Genomic DNA, 20,312 nt, shown 5'->3' with positions numbered 1-20,312 from the left:
CGAATCTGTGGACTGGGAAGATCTTCACACCTCCACCTACAACACCAGACACGAAGCATAGAATTTTTCGCGCGCAATGTCCCCATCATCGCTCAAGCTCAATGCCACGCCCATTCATGGGATTGCCACGTAGGCAGACTAGGTGACCTGGCAATGGCTACGGTATTTAGGCAGCAGGATGTGCGAGCTGCAGCAAAATTTTCAATCTCCATATGCGGTCGTGATCTCTGTAGGGTTCATGGCAAGAACCAATGGTATGGCTTTCGACAAGGAGCGAATCGACAGCCCCACAGCGGGCCTCCCCGTTATCAGATGGCGGGCTGTGTGCTCACCTTGACAGGCAGCACTCAATAGAGACCCACCGGACTCGACCCGAGTGGCTCGGACAAAGATTGCCGAGATGTAGATGGAAATTTACCGTGGGTCTGTGCTTGCTTTTGTTTCTGCTTCCCTAATCCGTACGGGGAGTTGGGCGATACGTCCGAGGAAGCTCCTAAACGCGGACAACAGTGATTGCAATGACTCCGCTGGGTTCGTATCGGCACCCGTCACCGCCATTTCCTGGAAACTAGCGTCTCGGAATGCATCCTCTTCTGGTACGCGTGCTGGTACATGGCAATGTGTAGCGCGTCGTTAGTAAACGATAGCAACAAAGAGAGCAACAGGCTACTCTTTCCAATCATTGCACAGTATTATTGCAGGAAGGAAAACTACGAATAGTTGAAAGTTTCTTGTACAGCTGGATTCCATTGATTGCAGGAACAAAAGCTACGAGTGGTTGAAGCTTACTTGTCAAGCTAGTGTTCAGCCAAGAGGAGTCCAAATTGGGCTACATTTCTACAGTCCGTTGGTGATAGAGACTCGAAGATTGAACCATCAGAGCCTTCAGCAAAGGAGATGCGCTGGCACCTCGCAAATTTTTGTTTGAATGCACCTGGACCGGTTTCGGAACTGGCTCCGAGGTGATCTCTCTGGTTCATCCACGACCAACTCTCTGGCTTGAACAATGTCGCCGCATCACATCTATTAAGAGACCGTCCTCCAAGCTCAGTAGTGGCACTTTAACGCATCTACCACGACTTCTATTCAATTCCCTTCTTCCCCAACCTTGAAAAAGATCGAGCCACACATCCAATCCAAACATGGAAAGCTACACTGTAGGCTGGATCGCAGCCCTCAGCGAAGAGCGCGCAGCCGCCGAGGCGATGCTCGAAGAAGAACACAACAAACCGCACGACTTCACGAAAGCGCCCAACGATACGAACGCATACAGTTGGGGCCGCATCGGCCAGCACAACATCGTCATCGCCTCCCTTCCCGAGGGCGTATACGGGAACAACTCGGCCGCCACGACGGCGGCGTACATGCTCGCCTCGTTCCCGAACATCCGCATCGGCCTGATGGTCGGCATCGGCGCCGGAGTGCCAGGGCCCGGGCGCGACGTCCGCCTCGGCGACGTCGCCGTCAGCATGCCCGAGGGCGTCACCGGCGGCGTGATCCAGTACGACCTGGGCAAGGACCTCGCCGACGGCTCGTTCGAGCGCAAGGGATACCTCAACGCGCCCCCGACGGCTCTGCTCTCCGCGCTCGGCAAGATCCGGGGCAACCACAAGCGCAAGGGGCACCGCATCCAAGACCTCCTGGCCGAGATGATCGAGAAGAACCCGATCATGGGCGAGTCGTATGACGGCGAGTTTGCGTACACCAGCCCAGGAGAGGACGTGGACCGGCTCTTCGAGGAGTCTTACGTACACCCGAGCAGCAATCCCGACTGCAGCGCCTGCGACAAGTGCAACGAGGTCAAGCGCTCCAGACGGAACGCCGCCAGACTGCCGGCCATCCACTACGGCACCATCGCGTCCGGCAACAAGGTCGTCAAGAGCGCGGTGAAGCGGCGCGCGGTGAGCGCGGACGCGGGCCAGGCCTGCGTCTGCATCGAGATGGAGGCGGCGGGCCTGATGAACAGCTTCCCCTGTCTCGTCATCCGCGGCATCTGCGACTACGCCGACTCCCACAAGAACGACGCTTGGCACAACTACGCTGCTGCCACTGCTGCTGCGTATGCGCGGGAGCTGCTGGAGGTCATTGATGCGGCGGATGTGGCGAAGACGCCCAAGGCGGCGGAGACGGTGAAGGCTGGTTAGTGACGTTTACTTGTTCTGCACTGGTCATACGTAGATGGCTTCTCCTGTGGAAGCAGGATAGAAACCCCAATCTATGACTATCCATGTACCACTTTTCTGCTCCGACGTTTGACATATTTCTTGTGATAGCCCCCCCAGAGCCTCAACCGAGTTCGCCGCCAGCCGCGGCCACGGCAACGGCAAGCAATGATCGAGGAGCACGTGATGATGAACTCGAGAAGCTTCGGAAGCGCGTCGGCGAGCTTGAAAAATCCAACTCCAATGGAAAAAAAGGTACGTACGCGCTACTACCCATCATCCTCCGCTTTCGCAATTAGCAGTGCGTAGACTAACGACGGAAAGAAACTTCGCCCGGCCCGCACATTGAATGCGGCCGCGCAGAGATCTCCAGACGTCCAGACGGTTCAGGCACGCGTATCTACTTCAAAAAGCCTTTCACACGGAGGCCCGTAGTGTCGATGACATACCACATGGACCAATCCAACTATTTCTATAATCAGAGAGCGTATCTTCTCAAGAATGCATCTCTCCCGGCTTCGACACCGGAATACTTTGTAGCTGGCTGCTGGACCGACAATTACGAACAAGCCTCTGGCATGAAGTTCGAGATTGATTGGGTAGCAGTAGAGCCGGACGAGTAGATACGATGTGGGATGCGTTGGCTTTGCACAAAAGCGGAAACCCGTTTGGGAGAAGGATGCGAAGTGAGCTTTGATTAGATTTTTCGTGAGGCCTCGTCGCTTCTAAAAAAAAAAAAGAATTCACACTGATAACGTCACTTGATCTTCGATGTCATATGTCTATGAAGTTTCTCCATTGTCACTACGGCCCCAACGGAAAACGGTCTTTCAGAGCATGAGTGGGAAGCTACAAACCTCAACCACAGCGAAAAGAGGCTTAGTCGTTTTTCCTTATTTCTTTTTTCAAGATAATAAGGGCGCTAGACCAGATCTCTCACCAAAATCCGCGACAATGACTCTCTTGTGGCCCGAGATCCACAGCGCCAGTACCGCAAGCCCTAGGCCTTGCGCTGATTGACGTGTACATGCCTAGGGCGTATGCGCACACGGGGTGGGGAATCAGTAGTGCTTTCACAGCGGACCCGCACATCGTCACCGCTGCTGCCTGCTCCTGCGTGTTTGTCAAGGCGCTCGATTTGACCATCTCCAGGAATTGTCGGTGTGAGACAGCTACGTGGTGTGGTGGTTTCTGAGAATTCGTGCTGTTGCCTTCGGGAAATGAATTCAGTGCTTCAGCTGGGACGGGTAAAGCCATGAGTTCTACATAAAAGGGCCCTCAACTCGATTAGTCTAGCCATCAACAAGTCACTCCTGCAGTTGAAGTTTCACCAACATGAACCCTCCCGGTAAGAATGCTTTCACGGATGTCGAGGATGTTGTTACGGCCACCTCGAGTTCGGTTCATGATAACTATGGACAGCATTGTAGCTAACAATTGGAAAGGGGAATTCAATCAGTCGAATATGCGTCGTCCGGAGGAAGAGAGAGAAAAGGAAGAGAGAGAGAAGAAAGAGAAGGAAGAACGAGAGAGGAAAGAGAAGGAAGAGAAGGAAAAGGAAGAAAAGAAAAAGAAGAAAGAGAAGGAAAAGAAGAAGAAAGAAAAGAAAAAGAAACAGGAGGAAGAAGAGAAAAAGAAACAAGAGGAAGAGGAGCAGAAGAAGCGAAGAGAAGAAGAAGAAAAACGAAAGCAAGAGGAAGAAGAGGAGAAGAAGAAAGAGAAGAAAAAGCAGAAGAAAGAAGAGAGGAAGAAGAAAGAGGAAGAAGAAGAAAAAAGAAAGCAAGAAGAAGAAGAGCAAAGGAAGAAGAAAGAAAAGAAGAAGCAAAAGAAGCAAGAGCGGAAACAGCAAGAGCATGAACAGATGCAGCAACGTGATTATGGAGCATCCCCCAATCCTGGTAAGCTACTTGGTTGAATTCGGGTCAACCGACTCGCAGGGCTGTAACATGTTACCAGAATCACCGTGCTAAGCATTAAATCTATCCACAGGGCACCCCTACACACCTATCTACGGAGCGGCACCGCAACCTCCTCTCTGTCCCTACCCCAGTCGTAAGTAACCTCCTCACCCTAAATGACCAATGCTGATACAAGCAGTCTGCGTGCAACCTTGCTACAATCACAAGGGCAACTGTCCGCCGATCCAGCACGCGGAGAATGCGGCTCGCGCGGTTGCTGTCGCCGGGCCGGGACTTGGTGTTGACCTTGGTGGCCTTGTTGGAGCGCAAATTTCACCAGCTGGCGTAGGCGTAAATATTCTGGGAGCTTCTGCCAAGCTCGGATTCAGCGTGTTTGAATTGTAGCATTAAGGGCGTCAGCGTTGCAATGCGGGTGGAAGACCGTCACCTCGAGCGATCACTGTAAATGGAAGAACCACTTGAGTAATTTCATCCTGAAGCGAGTCTCGGCTTTTACCTACTACCAAATATGACCACGACGAGTAATGTGAGAATCTCAAGTACGACCAAGCCGAGGCCCAAGCTCGCAACAGCCGTCGAAGATGTGGCCAAGAACAGTACAGTCTTTTTTTGTGCAGGCAGTAACTGTGGGGGCGGAAGACCAAACTGCGTATTCCGCGGCAAGCGGCAGCAGATGTTTTGGGATTGGCGCGACCCTTCTCCGCGGGGTAAGAGTGAACATGGATCGGCACGTCAAATCTCCTTCAGTGTCTGCTGCCCGGGTGTAGCCGCCGCCAACATTCGGATGGAGCTGCCGCTGCTGATCTCGCCCCACAAGTGGTCACGGTATAACCTGGTCGCTAAGGATATAATAATACTCGCGCGAAGGCACAGCAGGAGGCCTAGGGACCAGCGCCACATGTTTGCCGCCGTACAGGCTATTTATGGGATGTTTCGGCGATCCACCCTACGGCGCAGAGGGTGATGCCTGGTCTGTAAAATTGTTGATTCGTCTACCGCGAACAAAATGGATCAAGCGATAATTCTAGGGCTAGGCTGCCGTCTCGAAGTCTCGACAAGACAGGAACAAGGACGAGAGAATGTGCGTAAAAGCAACGGGGGGAGAAGAAAGTGTGTGGATACCAGCTGAGCGGGTTCGCGTATTGTAACGGGTACTGCGGGGCTTGCGCTGGGGTACCTTCAGCCAATAAGACGATGGATCCGTCGCACTGCAGGTGACCAACGAAGAGAATGTGACACAGAGCCGCTCGAGTTTTGTATAAACGCTCGCGAGGCTCGCCCAACTACATCTCACTTTCATCCAAAATCCGGGAAGCTAGCGTAATCGCAATCCCTGCGAAGCTGCGACAGTTGTTTTATTCCACAATGCCGGGCTTGTCTATCAGCGGCCATGAAACACTCAGTCAAGGTGGGCAGCGCAAAGCATACAATCGCTACAAACGGCTGACTGAACTTAGCGTCTCCCGTCACGAGTAGCAACAGCATGTCTGAGAAAACCGACGGGTTGACAGGTTTGGTGTAGGTGGCTACAGTCTGAAAACGAACACTTTTAACGTGAAATCAGCTTCTGCAGCGCCGAGGACCTGGCAATCGACGATGGCCATTTCAACGACCTGGACATCGATCACAGATTCGTGCGACTGGCGCGCCACCACGAAAGAAGAGATTCCAACGGACTGTTCGGTTGTCGGACGGTGCAAAAAGGGCGACAGGAGCCCTTGACACACGGTAAAGTTGCTTGTCGCGGCCAAACCCGCGCATGGCGTCTGACGGTGCGCTAGATTCCTGGTGCTGCTTCAAGATCAAACAAGTCCGGAGAGGTGAGCCCGAGTCAGACGTCGTCTACGAATGGGAGCAGCCGAGCATCAACATCTCTTGGAACGCACGAGACCATGTCACGCTCTTGCTGTGCATGGATACGCCAGGCGACCTTCAAGCCGCCATACAGGACGCTTGGGACTGCGGCCTCGTTGACGGCAGTGACCCCTACCGGTGGCACTGTTTCATCGTGGACAAGGTTACAGATCTGTATAATAGGTCGGTATGGGGGCTGAGAGACTTCGTTCGCCTGGACGTCGAGAAGGTATAATGGCTTGGCTCTGCGTGTATATTCAGCTGAGGTTGACGTTGCAACGGACAGAGACGCTCCCCGGAGTTTGTTGATTTCGAGCGGCTGCATGAGATCGCCAGGCATATCATACATTCCAATGAGACTCTCGAAGTGGCATTGAGCACGCTCGAAGGCATGCTGGAGGCTCACCAAGTCTTTAGCGAACAGACGTCCGGCAGCTCAGGTAGTGTCATGGACCAGTTTTCAGCCCGACATTCGTACAGCAGCTCAGGCAAGGTTATGGACTTCTCGGCCCGACATACGCAGCTGGAGATGTCCGCTCTCAGACGGACAGTCAAGGCTACCTTCCTACGCTCAAAGTCGCTAAGTGATCGCTTAAACAACGAGATCAATCTTGTGCGTTATCGCAGGTGGATGGTGGGTCGTGGAGAAGGCTGACAGATGTGGCTCTTCCAGGCATATAATCTGGTGAACCAACGAGACAGCTTCTTGATGAAGACGATAGCTGTCATGACGCTCATATACCTTCCGGGTTCCTACATTGCGGTCAGTGTTCAAGCAGTCATCGCGCGTAAAGCATCGTCATTGACAAGCCCAAACAGTCCATCTTTGGCATGAACTTGTTCGATTTCTCAGCCGCGGATGGTCTGGAAGTTTCCCACATGTTCTGGCTGTACTGGGTGCTCATGGTGATCCTGACGTTGATCACGGTTGGCACGTGGGTCGTGTGGCAATACCAAAGCAAACATGTGCGCAAGCAGAGACCGGCGAAGGAAAGTCAAGGGCCCCCGTGGACCACGTCCTGGGAACTCCATGACTGGGTCAAAGTCCGGAGACGGACGGGTGTTGAAGTCACGCCTGAGGCTCTTGCTTGAACGGGCAGGAGGACGACGATAGACGCGGACAACAGGTCGCGGAGCTAGGAAATCGCAACGTAATGATCTGGATGTGCGAGGATCCCCCACAAGCAGACTCGAAAAGCGCGTGCGGCCATGGAGATCGCGGGGAAGGATTGTTGTCACTTTAGAGTTAAAACCCCACACGTGACTTCATTCGTTGTTGGTTGCGGCGAGTCTTGGACGGCATGTGCCGGCACGGGCTCGGTGAAGAAGTCGCGTCGTCGGTTAAGGCAAGATTCGTATTGCCACAGGGCGGCGACTCGGACGATCACGAATGCTAACACGTCATTGCGGGCTCGAGGACGCTGCCCAAGCGAAAATCGATCCCCATCAACGTGGCCAACGAGGCGACAATCAAATCTACAAGCGGAGCCGTGTTCCGTTAGCTCTCCGCCGCTCGCCGCGTCCCTTGCGGCCGAGAGCACGCCGTTTTTCCTCGAACGGGACGTTTCCGGGCAGAGCACAGAGCGGAGGTGCGGAGCGGAAGGGGTCTCGGCGCAGGCGGGGCGAATTGCCGAATGACTTCACACACGACACACTTGCCGACGCATCGTTATTTAACCACAGTCGGACCGAGAAGGGCAGCTAGCGACCAGAAAGTCCGGGCCCGCCGGCCGTTCTTGGCCTGATTATTGCGGCGGAGACTGGGAAAGCGAAGCTCGCACCGAGGGGTCGATCGACGCAAGCAAGCGGCGGTGAGTGGGCTCTCTGGTGCGGGTCGGGCGGAGCTTGGAGCAGGGTGCAGCCGGCCAGGAGGCTCTGAAACGGCAGCTGCGGACGGGCTGTGACGACGACGACGGATGCGCGAGCGATTGCTTCTGGAAAGACGGGGCGCTGGGTCCCAGTGTGGTGAGGTTGGAAGAAGCTATGCGGAGAAGGGCAGTCGCAGCGGCTAGGCCCGATAACGGAGAATTTAGGCCTAGCAAAGCGTCTCCTAGCTCCGTGGTCTCTGGCTGCGTGGCACACGGCAGGATGGCGCGATGGACTGAGGCATAAACAAGCCGCTGCACGAGAGCCGGCAGCACTGCGATTGGCGGGAAAAGCGGGCTTGGCTTGAGTGAGGGCATTTGCGGAGGTGGGAGGCGTGAGTGCGTAGGTGGTAGGTAAAGCGTGCGGCGTCGGCCGGCGCGCAGCCGGAGTGATCGGCCGCCTGCTTTCCCGGCGCCGTGTTCCACAGGTGCAGTGCGGCTGCAGCGAGCCGTTGAGCGACTGCCCCATCGGCCGGGTGTCTCAACAACACCGTCACCCGTGCTGCCTGATGTCAGCATGCCACGCGGCGCCCTCGCACGACACGCTGCTCCGAGCAGTCGCAGGTGGCAGCACTAATAATCTCGCCGCCGGGCGCGCGTTGTCTGGCGCGGCCGTCCCCGCGTCGACTGCCTAGCGCGGGCCGGCTGATTCCACTGATTCCACCGGCGGCGAAGGCTGAATCGGGGCGCTGGGCCTATCACGCGCGATGGGCAGGCCACCTTCTCGAAGCGTGGTAGCTGCTCCCGCCGCGCAGGGTCAGCTCAGGAAGCTGCAGGCGCACACAAGGCCGCCCGGAGGCGCTCGCGGGGCACAATCCCTGCCCCGAGTCCAGGCCATAGCTTTTTGTGAACCCACCTGCCCATTCTTATCGCCCGCACTCCTCCACCCACCCTGCCCGCTCACTGCCTCCGCGCTGCCATGTTGCTGGGCCCTGCGTCTCGAGCTCTCCGCGACTGCTAGACCTTCGACAACCCGCGTCTGGCACTGTCTGACACCATGGCCGCACTCGAGGTAAGCCTGCGCGTCTTCCTGGCCCTTCCGCTGCGTCCGTCCGCATCTTCCGCATGCCACAGCGCCGCTATTCTCTCCGTGCTCAGTCCTTAATCTGCCCCCATTGCCCGCTGCAATTCGCCGCGCAACCCACAAATGCCCTGCCCCGTCGCCGCTCCCCATTGCTGACCCAATGAACTCCCTCCAGGTTTCCGTCGCCGTCTCGGCCGTCGCCTCGGCCTTTCACAGCGGAGCCGAGCTGCTCAAGCAGCTGAAGAAGCAGCGCAAGAAGAGAAGGGGTGAAGAAGCCTTCCGGGAAAAGGCCTTGTTGGAGTCTCTGGAAAATGGCGAGACTCAGATTGAGCAGCGCTACGCTCAGGACTGCCAGGAGCTGGGCCAGTCCGTCCGCATAGGCGACGGTGAGTGCTTTCTCTGCCGACCGACTGCCACACGCGCTGACCAGACCAGCAATTGCCCGCGAACGTCTGCTCCACATCGCAGTCTCTCTCCAATCCGACGTCATCAGGAGCTTGCAGATTGCCACGCGCAACGACTCGGCCGTTGTCGATCTCACTGCCTTGCACGAGGCTTCGGTCATGCTCAGGCGCGACACTCTGACCGCTCTCGCCGAATTGCGCCAACGCGCCTTCAACGACATGCCCTCGGAATACCGCCAGAGATTGAACAGCGATGCCGCATATTCACCCTCCACCAGCAGCATCCAGAGGTCGTCTCTTAGCAACAGCCAACGGTCGCGCTCCTCGACCAATTACTCCGACAATCTTCCGCCCGCCGTCACCATCCTCAACACCGAGGAGAAGCCCAAGAGTGTCCTCTCGAGGGTCTTTTCTCACCGGAGGAGCTCGTCTGCTCTAACCTCGCAATCTAGCAACTCGAGCAATTCCGAAAAGAGGAACTCTGGCTACAACCTGACGTCAAATTTTCCGTGGATGTCGGATCGCACCCCCCAGGAACATCAAGATATGGTCAGCCCGCAAACGCACGAGCTTCCTGCCGAAGTCCCGGTGAGGCTGCGCCCTCCGATGGACCCTCCGCCACCGCCGGCCTACTCTCCCAGCAGGTTCAATCGCAGCCCGTTCGACTCGGATAGAAAGTTCGATCCTACTCACTTCCCGGACAGCCCCCGCCCCATTCACCCTCTTGAAAGGGAGTCGATGGACCAGCAGCAGATCGAAGCCTTGAGCCTGGATGCCGCAGTGCAAGCCCCGCCCAGCGTAGTGAGGACGTCAGCAGATGTCAACGAAGCCTTCAATCAGTGCTTGGGCTCCTTGAGGCTGGACCAAGGACTGCGGCCCACGTCTTGGCTCAGTTCCAGCGCGTCTATTTCGTCCTCTAGCCACTACTCCACATCCGAGAACGCCACGGGGGACAATGTGACCATCTCATCCGCCAACTGTAGCGGTGACGATTGTGCGTCTCTCGCGGTGACGGTTGCACCACCGCGACAACGCCACAGTTACACCTCTATCCAGAACAGTAGCCCTTTCAGCACCGAGCCCCCGCCAAACGAGCTGACCTCACCGCCATGTACGGCGACCACGATGCAGTCGCACAACCGCGCATTTTCCGCTCCTACCGTCACCGTCATCCCGCCACCTCCCCAGACCCAGGCTCCACCCGTACTCTCCCCGTCAGCTCCCGTAGTACCAATGCTTGGCCGTCCTTGCAAAGCCAACAACTATTACAACTTCTGCAAAGGTGCTTGGTCCCTTCGCGAAGAGTTTAAGAAAGGCCTTACGACGCGGAATAAGCCGGTCGGCATGTACACTTCCTGCCTGGTCTGGCAGTGCAAAGAATGCAACTTCGAGGGCCCATCCTTCGGCAACAAGAAGCCGTACACGACTGACCCGCGCACTTACACTTTTGTTCACGAGCGAGCTGGCAGCGGCATGCCAGTCACTGTCAAGTACAAGTGGCTCTTCCTGGCGAAGAGCCACGTCAAGATCAAGTCGGGCCTCCTTCGCCCGACCGCCACGGAAAACGAGCAGACTATCGCCAGCCTCAATGGCTTCCTCGGCAACAACCACCATCAAGCCCCAAGCTCGTGCGACCTGTCTTCAAGAGACAACAGCGCCGTCGATGATGGGAAGTACCTCCATAAGCCGGGCTACAGCTACGGCTGCTCCTTCTGCTGCGCCGAGGGCCGCGTCACGAGCGTATACGGCACCGCTGAGACGCTTCTCGGGCACGTCGCCGAGGCCCATGCCGGTCCCGCTGTGGCGGGGCGGCAGCAGTTGAGCGCGGACGCGCTGGCGCGGACCAAGTGCGTCATCGGACGTGCGCCAGAGAAGAGTGAGGAGTGGGATGTTTGGTTCCCTGGGTTTCAGGCGCAGGGGGTGATGCCTTTGGCCTTTTAGGGCGGATGGAACTCGTTCGGCTTCGACGAACCAAGGCCTGCACCATGGATTGACCGAAACTTCCCACGACGTTCCGACCTTTCGATTCTACCGTCCGTTTTGATTCATCGGACGGAGACTTTCTTCTTGATATTTCTCTTGAATCTCTTAGTTTCTTGAGAGCTTTACGGCAAAAAGATACCCGGGACGTTCTTGCTTTCTTTGTTCGTTCTTCGCCTTTTAACGATTTCTCTACACGCTTCTCGGATCTTTTTCCTTTTCTACCCGGGTTGTTTGGCTGCAAGTATGATGTTTTATTGAGTACTATACCCGGGATTTTTCTCGACTTTCCATCCATCTATATTCTGTCATTTATCTCAGACGAAGATCAGGACCGCGTTACGACAGGTTTGATGATTGAGGAGGGAGGACGAAGAAGGACGACGGACGACGACGAAGACGCAGACTTTCGCTTCTTGTAGATATGTTTTGTAATGGACCTTTTTTTTTTGTTCTCATCATCTCTTGTCTCTTTCTTTCCTACCTACTTTCCATTCCTGCCGACGACTTTGGTTTCAGCACGGCGCGACTTGGTTTACGGTATATAGATAGGACAGACACATCAACAACCACCTTGAAACGTTAGATCATATATCCCTTGCGCCGATCACAAGTGAATGCTCACCCTTTTTCCCCCATTCGACATCCAAGTGCTGCTTGCTGATGATTGCACACACGATCATTGGAGGGATGGACGGGGAGGGGTGGGGGGTCCTCCGAGTGATCGACCGTCAGCATCATCAGCATCCCGGCACCGCACCGCACCGCACCCGCAACCGCATCGCACACCCCCCTTACCCTTGCATTAGTTAGTTATCCAGAGAGATCAGCGCGCTGCATGCATATTATTGCTGATTTTTTCCTCTTTTTTTTTCCCTTCCTTCCCGCGTGGCGCCGCTGGCTCCGAGGCTTGTTGGGTCTAGAGTCTCAGATCTGACACAGGGGTGGGGGAGGGGTGACGGGACGGGACGGGAGATAATCGGCCCTCCTACCAGGTAGGTTCTATGTGAGTCTGCTTTCCATTGGTTTTGTTTTTCCGGCCCGCATTGAGGGGGGCACGGGGGATGGTGTTGTTTGGCGCGCGAGCGCGGCGCTGATGTCAGCGGCGGTGGTAGCGGCGGCGGCGGCGGCGGCGGCGGCGGCGGAGTTTCTTTGGAGGAGAGAGGTTTTTTTTTTTGGTGGGGGGGTGGATTTTTTTTCTGTGTTTTTGCGGTCCGTTCTTTGTTCGGCGGCTGCCTTGGGTGAGTGGTGGATCTTTTTCTCTTTTTTTTTTCTTCTCTCCTTCGATGGCTAAGGTCGTTTGGAAGCGGCAGCACCCAGGGAGGGGTCTGGGGATATACGTACACCCATGACCGACCCGGAGAGTGCGGCCCGTGCGTTTGTCGTGTGTTTTACCGCAGAACTGGTAGGCCATACAGGGCTGGTATCGACACCGTGCTGTGTGAAATCATTGGAAAAGCGAGGGCGAGAGGGTGATAGGAAGGTTGTGCAGGATGATGTGGTTTGATTTGATTTGGGTTTTCCATTTTTGATTTTTTTCTGGGATAAGACGAGGCGGGCAATCAGGTGGTCGGTCGGCGGTCGGGCTTGACTTGGTTTGGTAGGAGCTGAGAGGGGGTTGCGCGAGTGGCTTAGGTGGTGATGCGTTGTGTGCGACGGTGTTGCGTGTGTCGGCCGAGGAGGGGATGTGGGATTCGCTGAAGGGGAAGGAGGACGCGATCAATGCAGATGCGGAACCAGAATCTTCTTACTACGATGCCGGGTGGTTGAAAGAGTTGGTGGCTAATTATTGGTCGGGTAGGACTGACTATGGCGCAGCAGGCCAGAGCGAGATGGGATAGAGGCAATGCTATGTAGTCTAAATATGTAGCTATCGAGAGAATGAGCGACACTGCTGGGCTGGTTTTATCCATTAAAAAGCGGACACTTGTTTTATAGCGTTTACCAGAAGATATGTACAGACGGTTGGAATCGCTATAAAATACCCTTAATGTGATATGAACACGGAAATGCATCGAGCCGGGTTTAATAGACAGTTCTCTCTCGTCTGGGTCCAAAGGCCTTAAGATACTTACCGGAATGAATCTATTGTCCTTTATTTTCTGCCTCTTGTGTTTTATATGATGCTCGGGCGCCTGCACATTTGGTGTGCGCAGCCCATGCAGTAATAAATACGGTCTACATGTATCGGGCCATAACCACATTGGCACTTTTCCTAATGTTAGACTCGTAATAGCCTTTAAGAGAGAGATGATAGTACTTACACAATACCAATACCGCTCTCCATGTATCGCTTCTAACGTACAACCATCCTGACTCTTGCTAGTGGAAAAAGGCTCAGTGCTGTTCCATTCTTCCGATGGTATCATAAAGATCACCTCGCTCACGAGATCTTTAAGCTGGATGTAGGAGCGAAGTATTTCCCTTGGTATAGGTTCGTTCTTTGTAGGAGAACTAATCGATCTTTTTCCTTTGCCAGCCGATAGTTGCACACGCTCGGTGTCGGAGCTATGCCCAGTGCCACTCAGACTCTGTAATTGTTTCACCAATGTGACCTCTTGTCTGCGGATGCTATTAAGACGGGTAGTGATGAGATCGAATGTTCCGGGGTCGATGTTAAAAGCCCGGTGATCCTTATCTGCCAGCGTGTCATCTTCCTTGATCCTAATAGTTTCTTTCCAAGTATCCAATTGGCGGATCAGGGCTTCCATCTCCAGGGAGATGCTGGCAGTCGACAGCCGGCCCGTTTCGAAAGCAAGGTCGGGGAGAGCTATCTCTACCAGATGTCGATAGGATGAATTTTCTGCTGCAGATGCCGAATCATCGGTACCTGAGTCACCAGAATCCTCTTCGTCTTGGCCGGAAATTGATGGCAATGCAAAGAGAGCGAGTTGTTCCTGGTGTTTTCCAACATGCTTTTCCAGGTCTCTGAGCTGGATTCTTTGCTGTCCGCAGAGATGGCAGTGTGTCCACGAATCCATGCTGGGATACCGTTCGCACAATATCACCAAATGATTCAGCTCATCCGTAGTATTGAACTCAGGATGTTTCTGACGAACATGGCTCTCGAAATTGGCTTGCGAAGAGAACCGCTCTTCGCAATTCTCAGTGCATTGCCAAAAGCGGAGATGAGCTTGCAGCTCATGCTGGAACCATTCATGTCGCATTTCAAACAGGCTTTTGGAGCTGGTACAAGATGGTCTCGTGCATGAGTATGGGTGTAGGTCCTTAAAAACGTGTTTCCTGGAGGTTGTCAGGCAATTAGGCAGGAATGGAGAGAAGGAGGATGCACTTACTTCCAAGAGCGCCTGGTAGTGGTTGATATGATCATAAAGCAGAACGGGCAAGGGAAGGGATTACCTTCTCGAGCCTCTCTGGGCACGGGCGGAACCCGAAGACCCTCTGTCTCGGGAGCAGAAGTTGCAAAAGACGTTTGGGTTTGACCAGATTCCGACCGATGATCTTCCAGGTTCAGATGGAAACTTTCGGCTTTAACTTCCAGAGGAAGCGAAGAGGCAACTGTGGTTCCGGCATCCTCGTTATTGTTGTCATGGTTGTTGGCCGGATCCGGTGCTTGGTGGGCAAGATTTGGGAGAAGGCCACTAGACAGCTTCTGATTGTGGGACTCGCGATACTTAAAGTACTCACGCCTTCGGGTAATCGCCTCTCCGAGAACAGTAGAAACGTAGTCTGGGGCTTCTGGAAACTTGTTGCGTACGTGGCTCTTGTCGAATTGCTTGAAATGAGATTCGTCAATGTTTGCTGAGTTCATGTATTCGTCGTGTGGTGCCGGATTCCGTATGGTCATAGACAAACGCAGCAGGAGGGTTATGGTCGCATGAATACTGGACATGAGCTGCCGAAGCTCGGTTTCTCCGTGCATGGAGTCATCCTGGCTGTCGCTGTCGGTCGAATCACTATCCGAGTCTTGCTTGAGATACAGTTGATCCCAGGGAATGCGCTCTCCGCGTAGAATTTGCAGTACTTTTATCCATTAGTTTAAGAGCATGGAATGATAAATACCGCGTTCACTCACCTCTCTGTATCGATGCATGTATATCAGCCAGGAGCGACTGTACCTTGCTTTTTATGTGTGATGCATCTCGCAGGCGGTAGTCCAAAGACGACCGACCTTCGCGATGGGCGCCAATATTGCCGGCCCAGACTCGAAAGCGCCCCAGCTCATCTGTCACTTCACAAAGCTCGATCTGGCTTGATGTGCGCTCGATCTGGGAGACGAAGTCCTCGAAGGAACGAAGGCATTGCGATACGAACAAGGCCACACTTGAGCCACGGACGTTGGCAGTGGCCAGACTAGCCTCGCTGGAATCTTGCATGACGGGGCGGCTTCTGATGGAGTGCAGTACGGCGCTTCCCAAAGTTGATGTTCGAAACGCAACTCTTCGTGCGGGGAGTGAACAGGTCTCGACAGAGACACGACATCTACAGCGAAACCAGGCTGTCTTAGATGATTACTCTTACCCCGCTCGTGCGAGTGCTTGTGTCACAGGAGTAGCATATGTCATTGGAGGAAACTTGTGGGTAACTCATACGCCCCCACCTTCGCTAAATGACGACACTTCACCCTCAGCTTCGCAGCCAGCCTCGCCTGACACTTCAGCTCCAACCCGCGCCAAAAGGTTCCTGAGTAAGAGCCATGTCAGGTATCGAAGTGGCTGGGCTTGTCCTCGGTGCGCTTCCGCTGATCATCCATGCAATCACAGTGTATGCAGATGGTGTCTCCACGGTAGAACGCTATTTCAAATATGAGATACCGTTGCGCAGCCTCCATCGGTCCCTCGAAGCGGAGTTCGTGATATATCAGAACACTTGCGAGGAATTGCTCAACGGTATCGTCAAGGATAATGAGGAACGTGCAGCTCTTCTCAACAACCCTGGTGGACCGGATTGGAAGAAAGCGGTATTGGAAGAGAAGCTGAAAGATCGCCTATCGAGGTCCTACATGGCTTACGTCGGGGCCATGGAGGATATGAAAGATGCAATGTTAGATATGAAGAAGCTCCTGAAGCTGGATAAGAGCGGAAAGGTGCGTGTCAGACTAGTAAAGAACACTGCATTCGACTGACTATACACCGCAGGTCCAGCTTCACCCCTCCAGCAAGTTCAGAAAGGAATACCACCGGTTGCGCTTCAGCTTGAAGAAGTCGGAGTACGACGGTCTTGTGGCTAAGGTGCAGCAACTGAACGCGACACTTCGTACATTGACCCAGCAGACACTGGCATTGGAACCAACCCGCTCAAAACGCCAGATACCCGAGTTCGATACCATCCGCAACTATGCTGCCGCAGTCTACAACCTCATTTGCGCTGGTCTCAAGTGTGGTTGCCCATCGACTCATGGCATCAACTTACGACTTGAAGGCATGATGAAATGCAGTTCCTCTGCAGGCCTGCCTCCGTTTCGCGTAGTGCTCTCGTACAGCTCACAGGTGGCTGCACAACCAGGCACACCATGGACTGTAGAGGCAGTAGACATCCACCCTTTTCAAGTTCAAACTTGCGCACCACCCACAAAACAACATCAGAGTCTTGGTAAAAAAGCTGCAAAGAAAGTCACATTCCAGCCTGTGGCAGGACAAGCATCTGCCCCAGCCACCAACACGGCCGAGCCCGGACCAGCACAGACACAAAACCTGCTGCAGATCAAGAACTTATGCCAAACCATCTGCTCCATCAAGGGCTCCTGCATAGACACCTGCCTGGGCTACCTGGAAGACGACATCACAAAACAAAGACTCAGCCTACACCAGCCGCGGGAATCCTTCACCGCACAAACCGTGCCCTCATTCCTCTCCCTCCACAGCGTCCTCGCATCGAACGCCACGGGACGCCGCCGCCTCTCCACCGGCCACCGCCTACGCCTCGCCGTCCTACTCTCCACCAACCTCCTCCAACTCCACCGCACGCCCTGGCTGACCGAAACCTGGGACCACAACGACATCACCTTCCTCGCCAGCACAGGCAGCGCCGACGACTTCAGAGACCCTTTCATCTCCCGCACACCACCAACACCTCGCGATCACATCACTGACAACGGCCGCGTCCCCACCGCACGCCCACCACCCCTCAACCCCGGCACCGTCCTCAACCGCCCCCTCTTCGCCCTCGGCATCCTCCTCATCGAGCTGTGTCTCGGCCAGCCGTTCGACGAGCTGCGCACGCGGGCCGGACACGCGTTGATGCCCGTGGCGAGCGCCGCGCCGTCCGACTTCGTCGTCGCAGACCGGCTGCTGGACGACGTGACGGCCGAGTCGGGCGACCGCTACGCGGACGCCGTGAGGCGGTGCGTGCGGTGTACGTTTGATACGCGGAAGTTCGATTTGGAGGACGAGGGGTTCCGGCGGGCGGTGTATGAGGGGGTGGTGGCGCCGTTGGAGGAGAATTTGTTGGACTTTAATGGGCTGGTGGTGTGAGGGGTGGGGTGTAGGGAAGGGGGGGTTGGAGTGGGGGTTGATGTGTGTTTTTCTTTTTCTTTTTTTTCTGGAGGGGGAGGAGGGGGTACGGTTGTGTTGATACTTACCGAGGGATTCTGGAAGGCGCTTTGTACTGTACATACATACGTGCTGGAGCTGGGATGCGTTTAAGTCTTTTTTCTTTATGTGTACATCCAATCCAAATACACACCTGGAAATGTTTGCTGGTACGGATTCAGACTGACGACGAAGTACATATCTCCTCTCCAGCTGACCCAGGTAAGGCAATCCAGAGTGACAAGAACCCATCAAGCGTACTAAGCTCTCCTAGTTTCCATCGAGCAGTGGAAACCAACCGACACTCCCCATAGCTATCCCAAACTGCACTTCAGACCTCTCACGCTTCGAAACCGGTTCATCAGCACCGTTATACTCTTCTATACCTCATGTATCGCTGGTCTCGTTAATCATTGGGAGAATATGTGCTTTCTACTTTCACGCTTGTCTCATAACTACATTTTTACTCCACCGAGGGTCCCTCAGTGTGAACGCAGGTTACTAGTTCGAGAATGATTGAGAAGCCATGGGAGTGTTTGGCATAGCGCGCAGCACAGTGCGTGACCCCCGTACGCCGCAATTACCCGACGATTTTCATCAGCACAGAAAACGATGCAGGTCAGAAAAATATCGTAGCACTTATATAACAGCTCCATCTATAAAGCGGATGATTTTACCAACAGTTATCGAGACCTATCAAATTTTCTTTTAAAAAAAAAAAGTGAAGACGAACCGCGCCTCCGTGAAAATTTGACCACTGGATCCACCGCAGCCCACGACCTACCGCACCGCCCTTCCATTCCGCCGAGAAGCCACATCGAAAACCTTTGACCTCGAGCGCGCCATCTGACCGACGGTGCGCCTGCGACTCGGCGGTACAGTGTCCCGCCGTCTGACCGTGGCAACAATCTGATCAGCCTGGCCAGACGACGACGACGACGACTGGCTGGAAGCAAGGGAAAAGTCTCTCTCGAAGTCGACGACAAGTATCTTGACGAAGACTCCTCGTGCTTGCATGCGACCAAGCAGCTCGCGGAACAGTTCAAGGAAGCCTCGGCACCCTCCTGCGCTCCCTTGCGACAGTCGGTGGAGGTCTTCGCTCTCGACGACGACGAAGCACTGCCCCAATGCTGGGATAACACGGGATAGGAGGTCCAGCCATTCTGTAGGGGTGTGTGCGTCGCCGAACTTTGCGATGTTGTGCTCGTCTGCTGTGCCGGCGAGGGCGTCGGGTCGTTGGCGAAGTACTTGGTAGACCAGTGATTTCAGTACCTTCTCAGGAGATGGACAGGAATCGGCGGATGATGGCTGCGAGAGCGACCATAGGACGTTGTATTGCTGCGATTTGATGTGGCTGACAATGTTGACGACTAAGTCTTTGGTGGCTGCAGTCGCACGTGCGCCAGGCTGGAGAATGAGGAGTGATGATCCTGGCAGTGACTTCCACTGCGTCAGTTCCGTCAGAACGCTGGAATGGAGGAAGGACGGGCCCGTCCGTCGTTCGCTCCGCCGTAAGGTATATTCTCTCCGGCGAAGCGAGTCCTCGGGTCGGACGGCTGGCTTGAGCTCGTTGAGCAAATTGGGGTGCAGAATCTGAGCGACGTGAGAAGCTGTGTCGTCGACACGAATTTTGATGCCTTCCCCAAGGGTGTGGGTGGCAGTCGTTGTCTGGATGATCTGGTCAAGTTTCAGATGCTGACCCTGCAGCTCTTGCACCACCTTTTTGATGCCTTGCACATCCGTGCCCATTTTCCCGAGCTCCAGACAGATAGACCGCAACTCTACCTTGCTTTGTCCGCTTGCGATTCTGCGGGCGTACTCGGAGCACTCCTGGATTTTGCCAAGGATATCCGCGTATTCCAGCTTGAAGGGCCAGGCGAACGAGCGGGCGATGCGCCCAGTGGTGCTGGTTGTGTACCATTTCGCAGTGCGCAAAAAGAAATTCAGGATGTGTTCGTACAGAATGGCGGTGATCCCGAGCATCTGGTCCGTGGGGTATAGTTGAGAAGAGAGTTTGACCTCAGAAAGGGCGTATCCGACGCTCGCCAGAGCTTCTGAAAGCCTCTCGGTAAGTTCTGCGTATTGAACGACCCCCTTGAGACCATTAGTTACGTCTGCAGCGAGTATAGAGTGAAGCAGAAGGCAAAGTTACCATAAGTACAAATTTAATGGATCCTCAAGCCAAAGATACATATTCAGGGTGATGCTGTGCAAGGGCATCAAATACTTGCGTGTAGTGCAGCGTATACTTGAAACGTCGTGCAGCCACCTCGAGATCTTAGATTTCTTCTTTTCTTTTTTGTCGTACTCCACTCTGAGGTTGATCACGTCCGCTTCAACATCTTCGACGGTTGTTGTTCCAAACACGATTCGTTGCGCTTGAGCGTCATCGGCCACCACGTCCCGTAGCACTAGTAACGCTTTTTCATATGCTTCACTTGCGATATTCCGAGACCTGCTATCTATAAGCTCACGCATATCTGATTAGCTAAGAGGGAGAGAGAAGGAAACACTAACTGCAGTATATCACGAGGAGGTGCGTAGGATCGGAACATGTGTGATATGACTGATGGTAACTGCAATAATTAAACCGAAAGAAGAGTTGAGATGGCA

General features: G+C 54.5%; 7 protein-coding genes across 7 annotated transcripts; 5 read left to right on the top strand and 2 right to left on the bottom strand.

Moving 5' to 3' along the window:
* Positions 1 to 1,142: 1,142 nt before the first annotated feature.
* Positions 1,143 to 2,785, top strand: BKCO1_3300015 (pfs domain-containing protein; the record flags this gene model as incomplete). Its single annotated transcript, XM_020274510.1, has 3 exons — positions 1,143 to 2,139; positions 2,274 to 2,417; positions 2,487 to 2,785. The coding sequence occupies 3 exons, from the start codon at positions 1,143 to 1,145 to the stop codon at positions 2,783 to 2,785; spliced, it is 1,440 nt and encodes a 479-aa protein (XP_020129391.1).
* A 712-nt stretch (positions 2,786 to 3,497) lies between these two features.
* Positions 3,498 to 4,465, top strand: BKCO1_3300014 (uncharacterized protein; the record flags this gene model as incomplete). Its single annotated transcript, XM_020274509.1, has 4 exons — positions 3,498 to 3,558; positions 3,608 to 4,060; positions 4,152 to 4,214; positions 4,260 to 4,465. 4 exons carry the CDS (start codon positions 3,498 to 3,500, stop codon positions 4,463 to 4,465), a joined length of 783 nt encoding a protein of 260 aa, XP_020129390.1.
* A 981-nt stretch (positions 4,466 to 5,446) lies between these two features.
* On the top strand, positions 5,447 to 7,027 carry BKCO1_3300013 (mg2+ transporter zinc transport protein; the record flags this gene model as incomplete). Its single annotated transcript, XM_020274508.1, has 7 exons — positions 5,447 to 5,489; positions 5,539 to 5,599; positions 5,646 to 5,809; positions 5,863 to 6,164; positions 6,222 to 6,548; positions 6,609 to 6,698; positions 6,755 to 7,027. 7 exons carry the CDS (start codon positions 5,447 to 5,449, stop codon positions 7,025 to 7,027), a joined length of 1,260 nt encoding a protein of 419 aa, XP_020129385.1.
* Positions 7,028 to 8,984: 1,957 nt separating this feature from the next.
* BKCO1_3300012 (uncharacterized protein) lies at positions 8,985 to 11,169 on the top strand (the record flags this gene model as incomplete). The annotated part of the gene is made up of 2 exons (XM_020274507.1): positions 8,985 to 9,210; positions 9,260 to 11,169. The coding sequence occupies 2 exons, from the start codon at positions 8,985 to 8,987 to the stop codon at positions 11,167 to 11,169; spliced, it is 2,136 nt and encodes a 711-aa protein (XP_020129384.1).
* Positions 11,170 to 13,386: 2,217 nt separating this feature from the next.
* On the bottom strand, positions 13,387 to 15,545 carry BKCO1_3300011 (zinc finger transcription factor ace1; the record flags this gene model as incomplete). The annotated part of the gene is made up of 4 exons (XM_020274506.1): positions 13,387 to 13,445; positions 13,514 to 14,451; positions 14,505 to 15,192; positions 15,245 to 15,545. The coding sequence occupies 4 exons, from the start codon at positions 15,543 to 15,545 to the stop codon at positions 13,387 to 13,389; spliced, it is 1,986 nt and encodes a 661-aa protein (XP_020129387.1).
* Positions 15,546 to 15,865: 320 nt separating this feature from the next.
* BKCO1_3300010 (uncharacterized protein) lies at positions 15,866 to 17,642 on the top strand (the record flags this gene model as incomplete). The annotated part of the gene is made up of 2 exons (XM_020274496.1): positions 15,866 to 16,255; positions 16,308 to 17,642. The coding sequence occupies 2 exons, from the start codon at positions 15,866 to 15,868 to the stop codon at positions 17,640 to 17,642; spliced, it is 1,725 nt and encodes a 574-aa protein (XP_020129386.1).
* An 837-nt stretch (positions 17,643 to 18,479) lies between these two features.
* Positions 18,480 to 19,854, bottom strand: BKCO1_330009 (nacht domain protein; the record flags this gene model as incomplete). The annotated part of the gene is made up of 2 exons (XM_020274592.1): positions 18,480 to 19,793; positions 19,852 to 19,854. The coding sequence occupies 2 exons, from the start codon at positions 19,852 to 19,854 to the stop codon at positions 18,480 to 18,482; spliced, it is 1,317 nt and encodes a 438-aa protein (XP_020129347.1).
* Positions 19,855 to 20,312: the final 458 nt, after the last annotated feature.

This window comes from Diplodia corticola (genome assembly GCF_001883845.1).
Source record: "Diplodia corticola strain CBS 112549 chromosome Unknown scaffold33, whole genome shotgun sequence".
Classification (NCBI taxonomy): domain Eukaryota; kingdom Fungi; phylum Ascomycota; class Dothideomycetes; order Botryosphaeriales; family Botryosphaeriaceae; genus Diplodia; species Diplodia corticola.
This window is presented reverse-complemented; position numbering and strand designations above follow the sequence as displayed.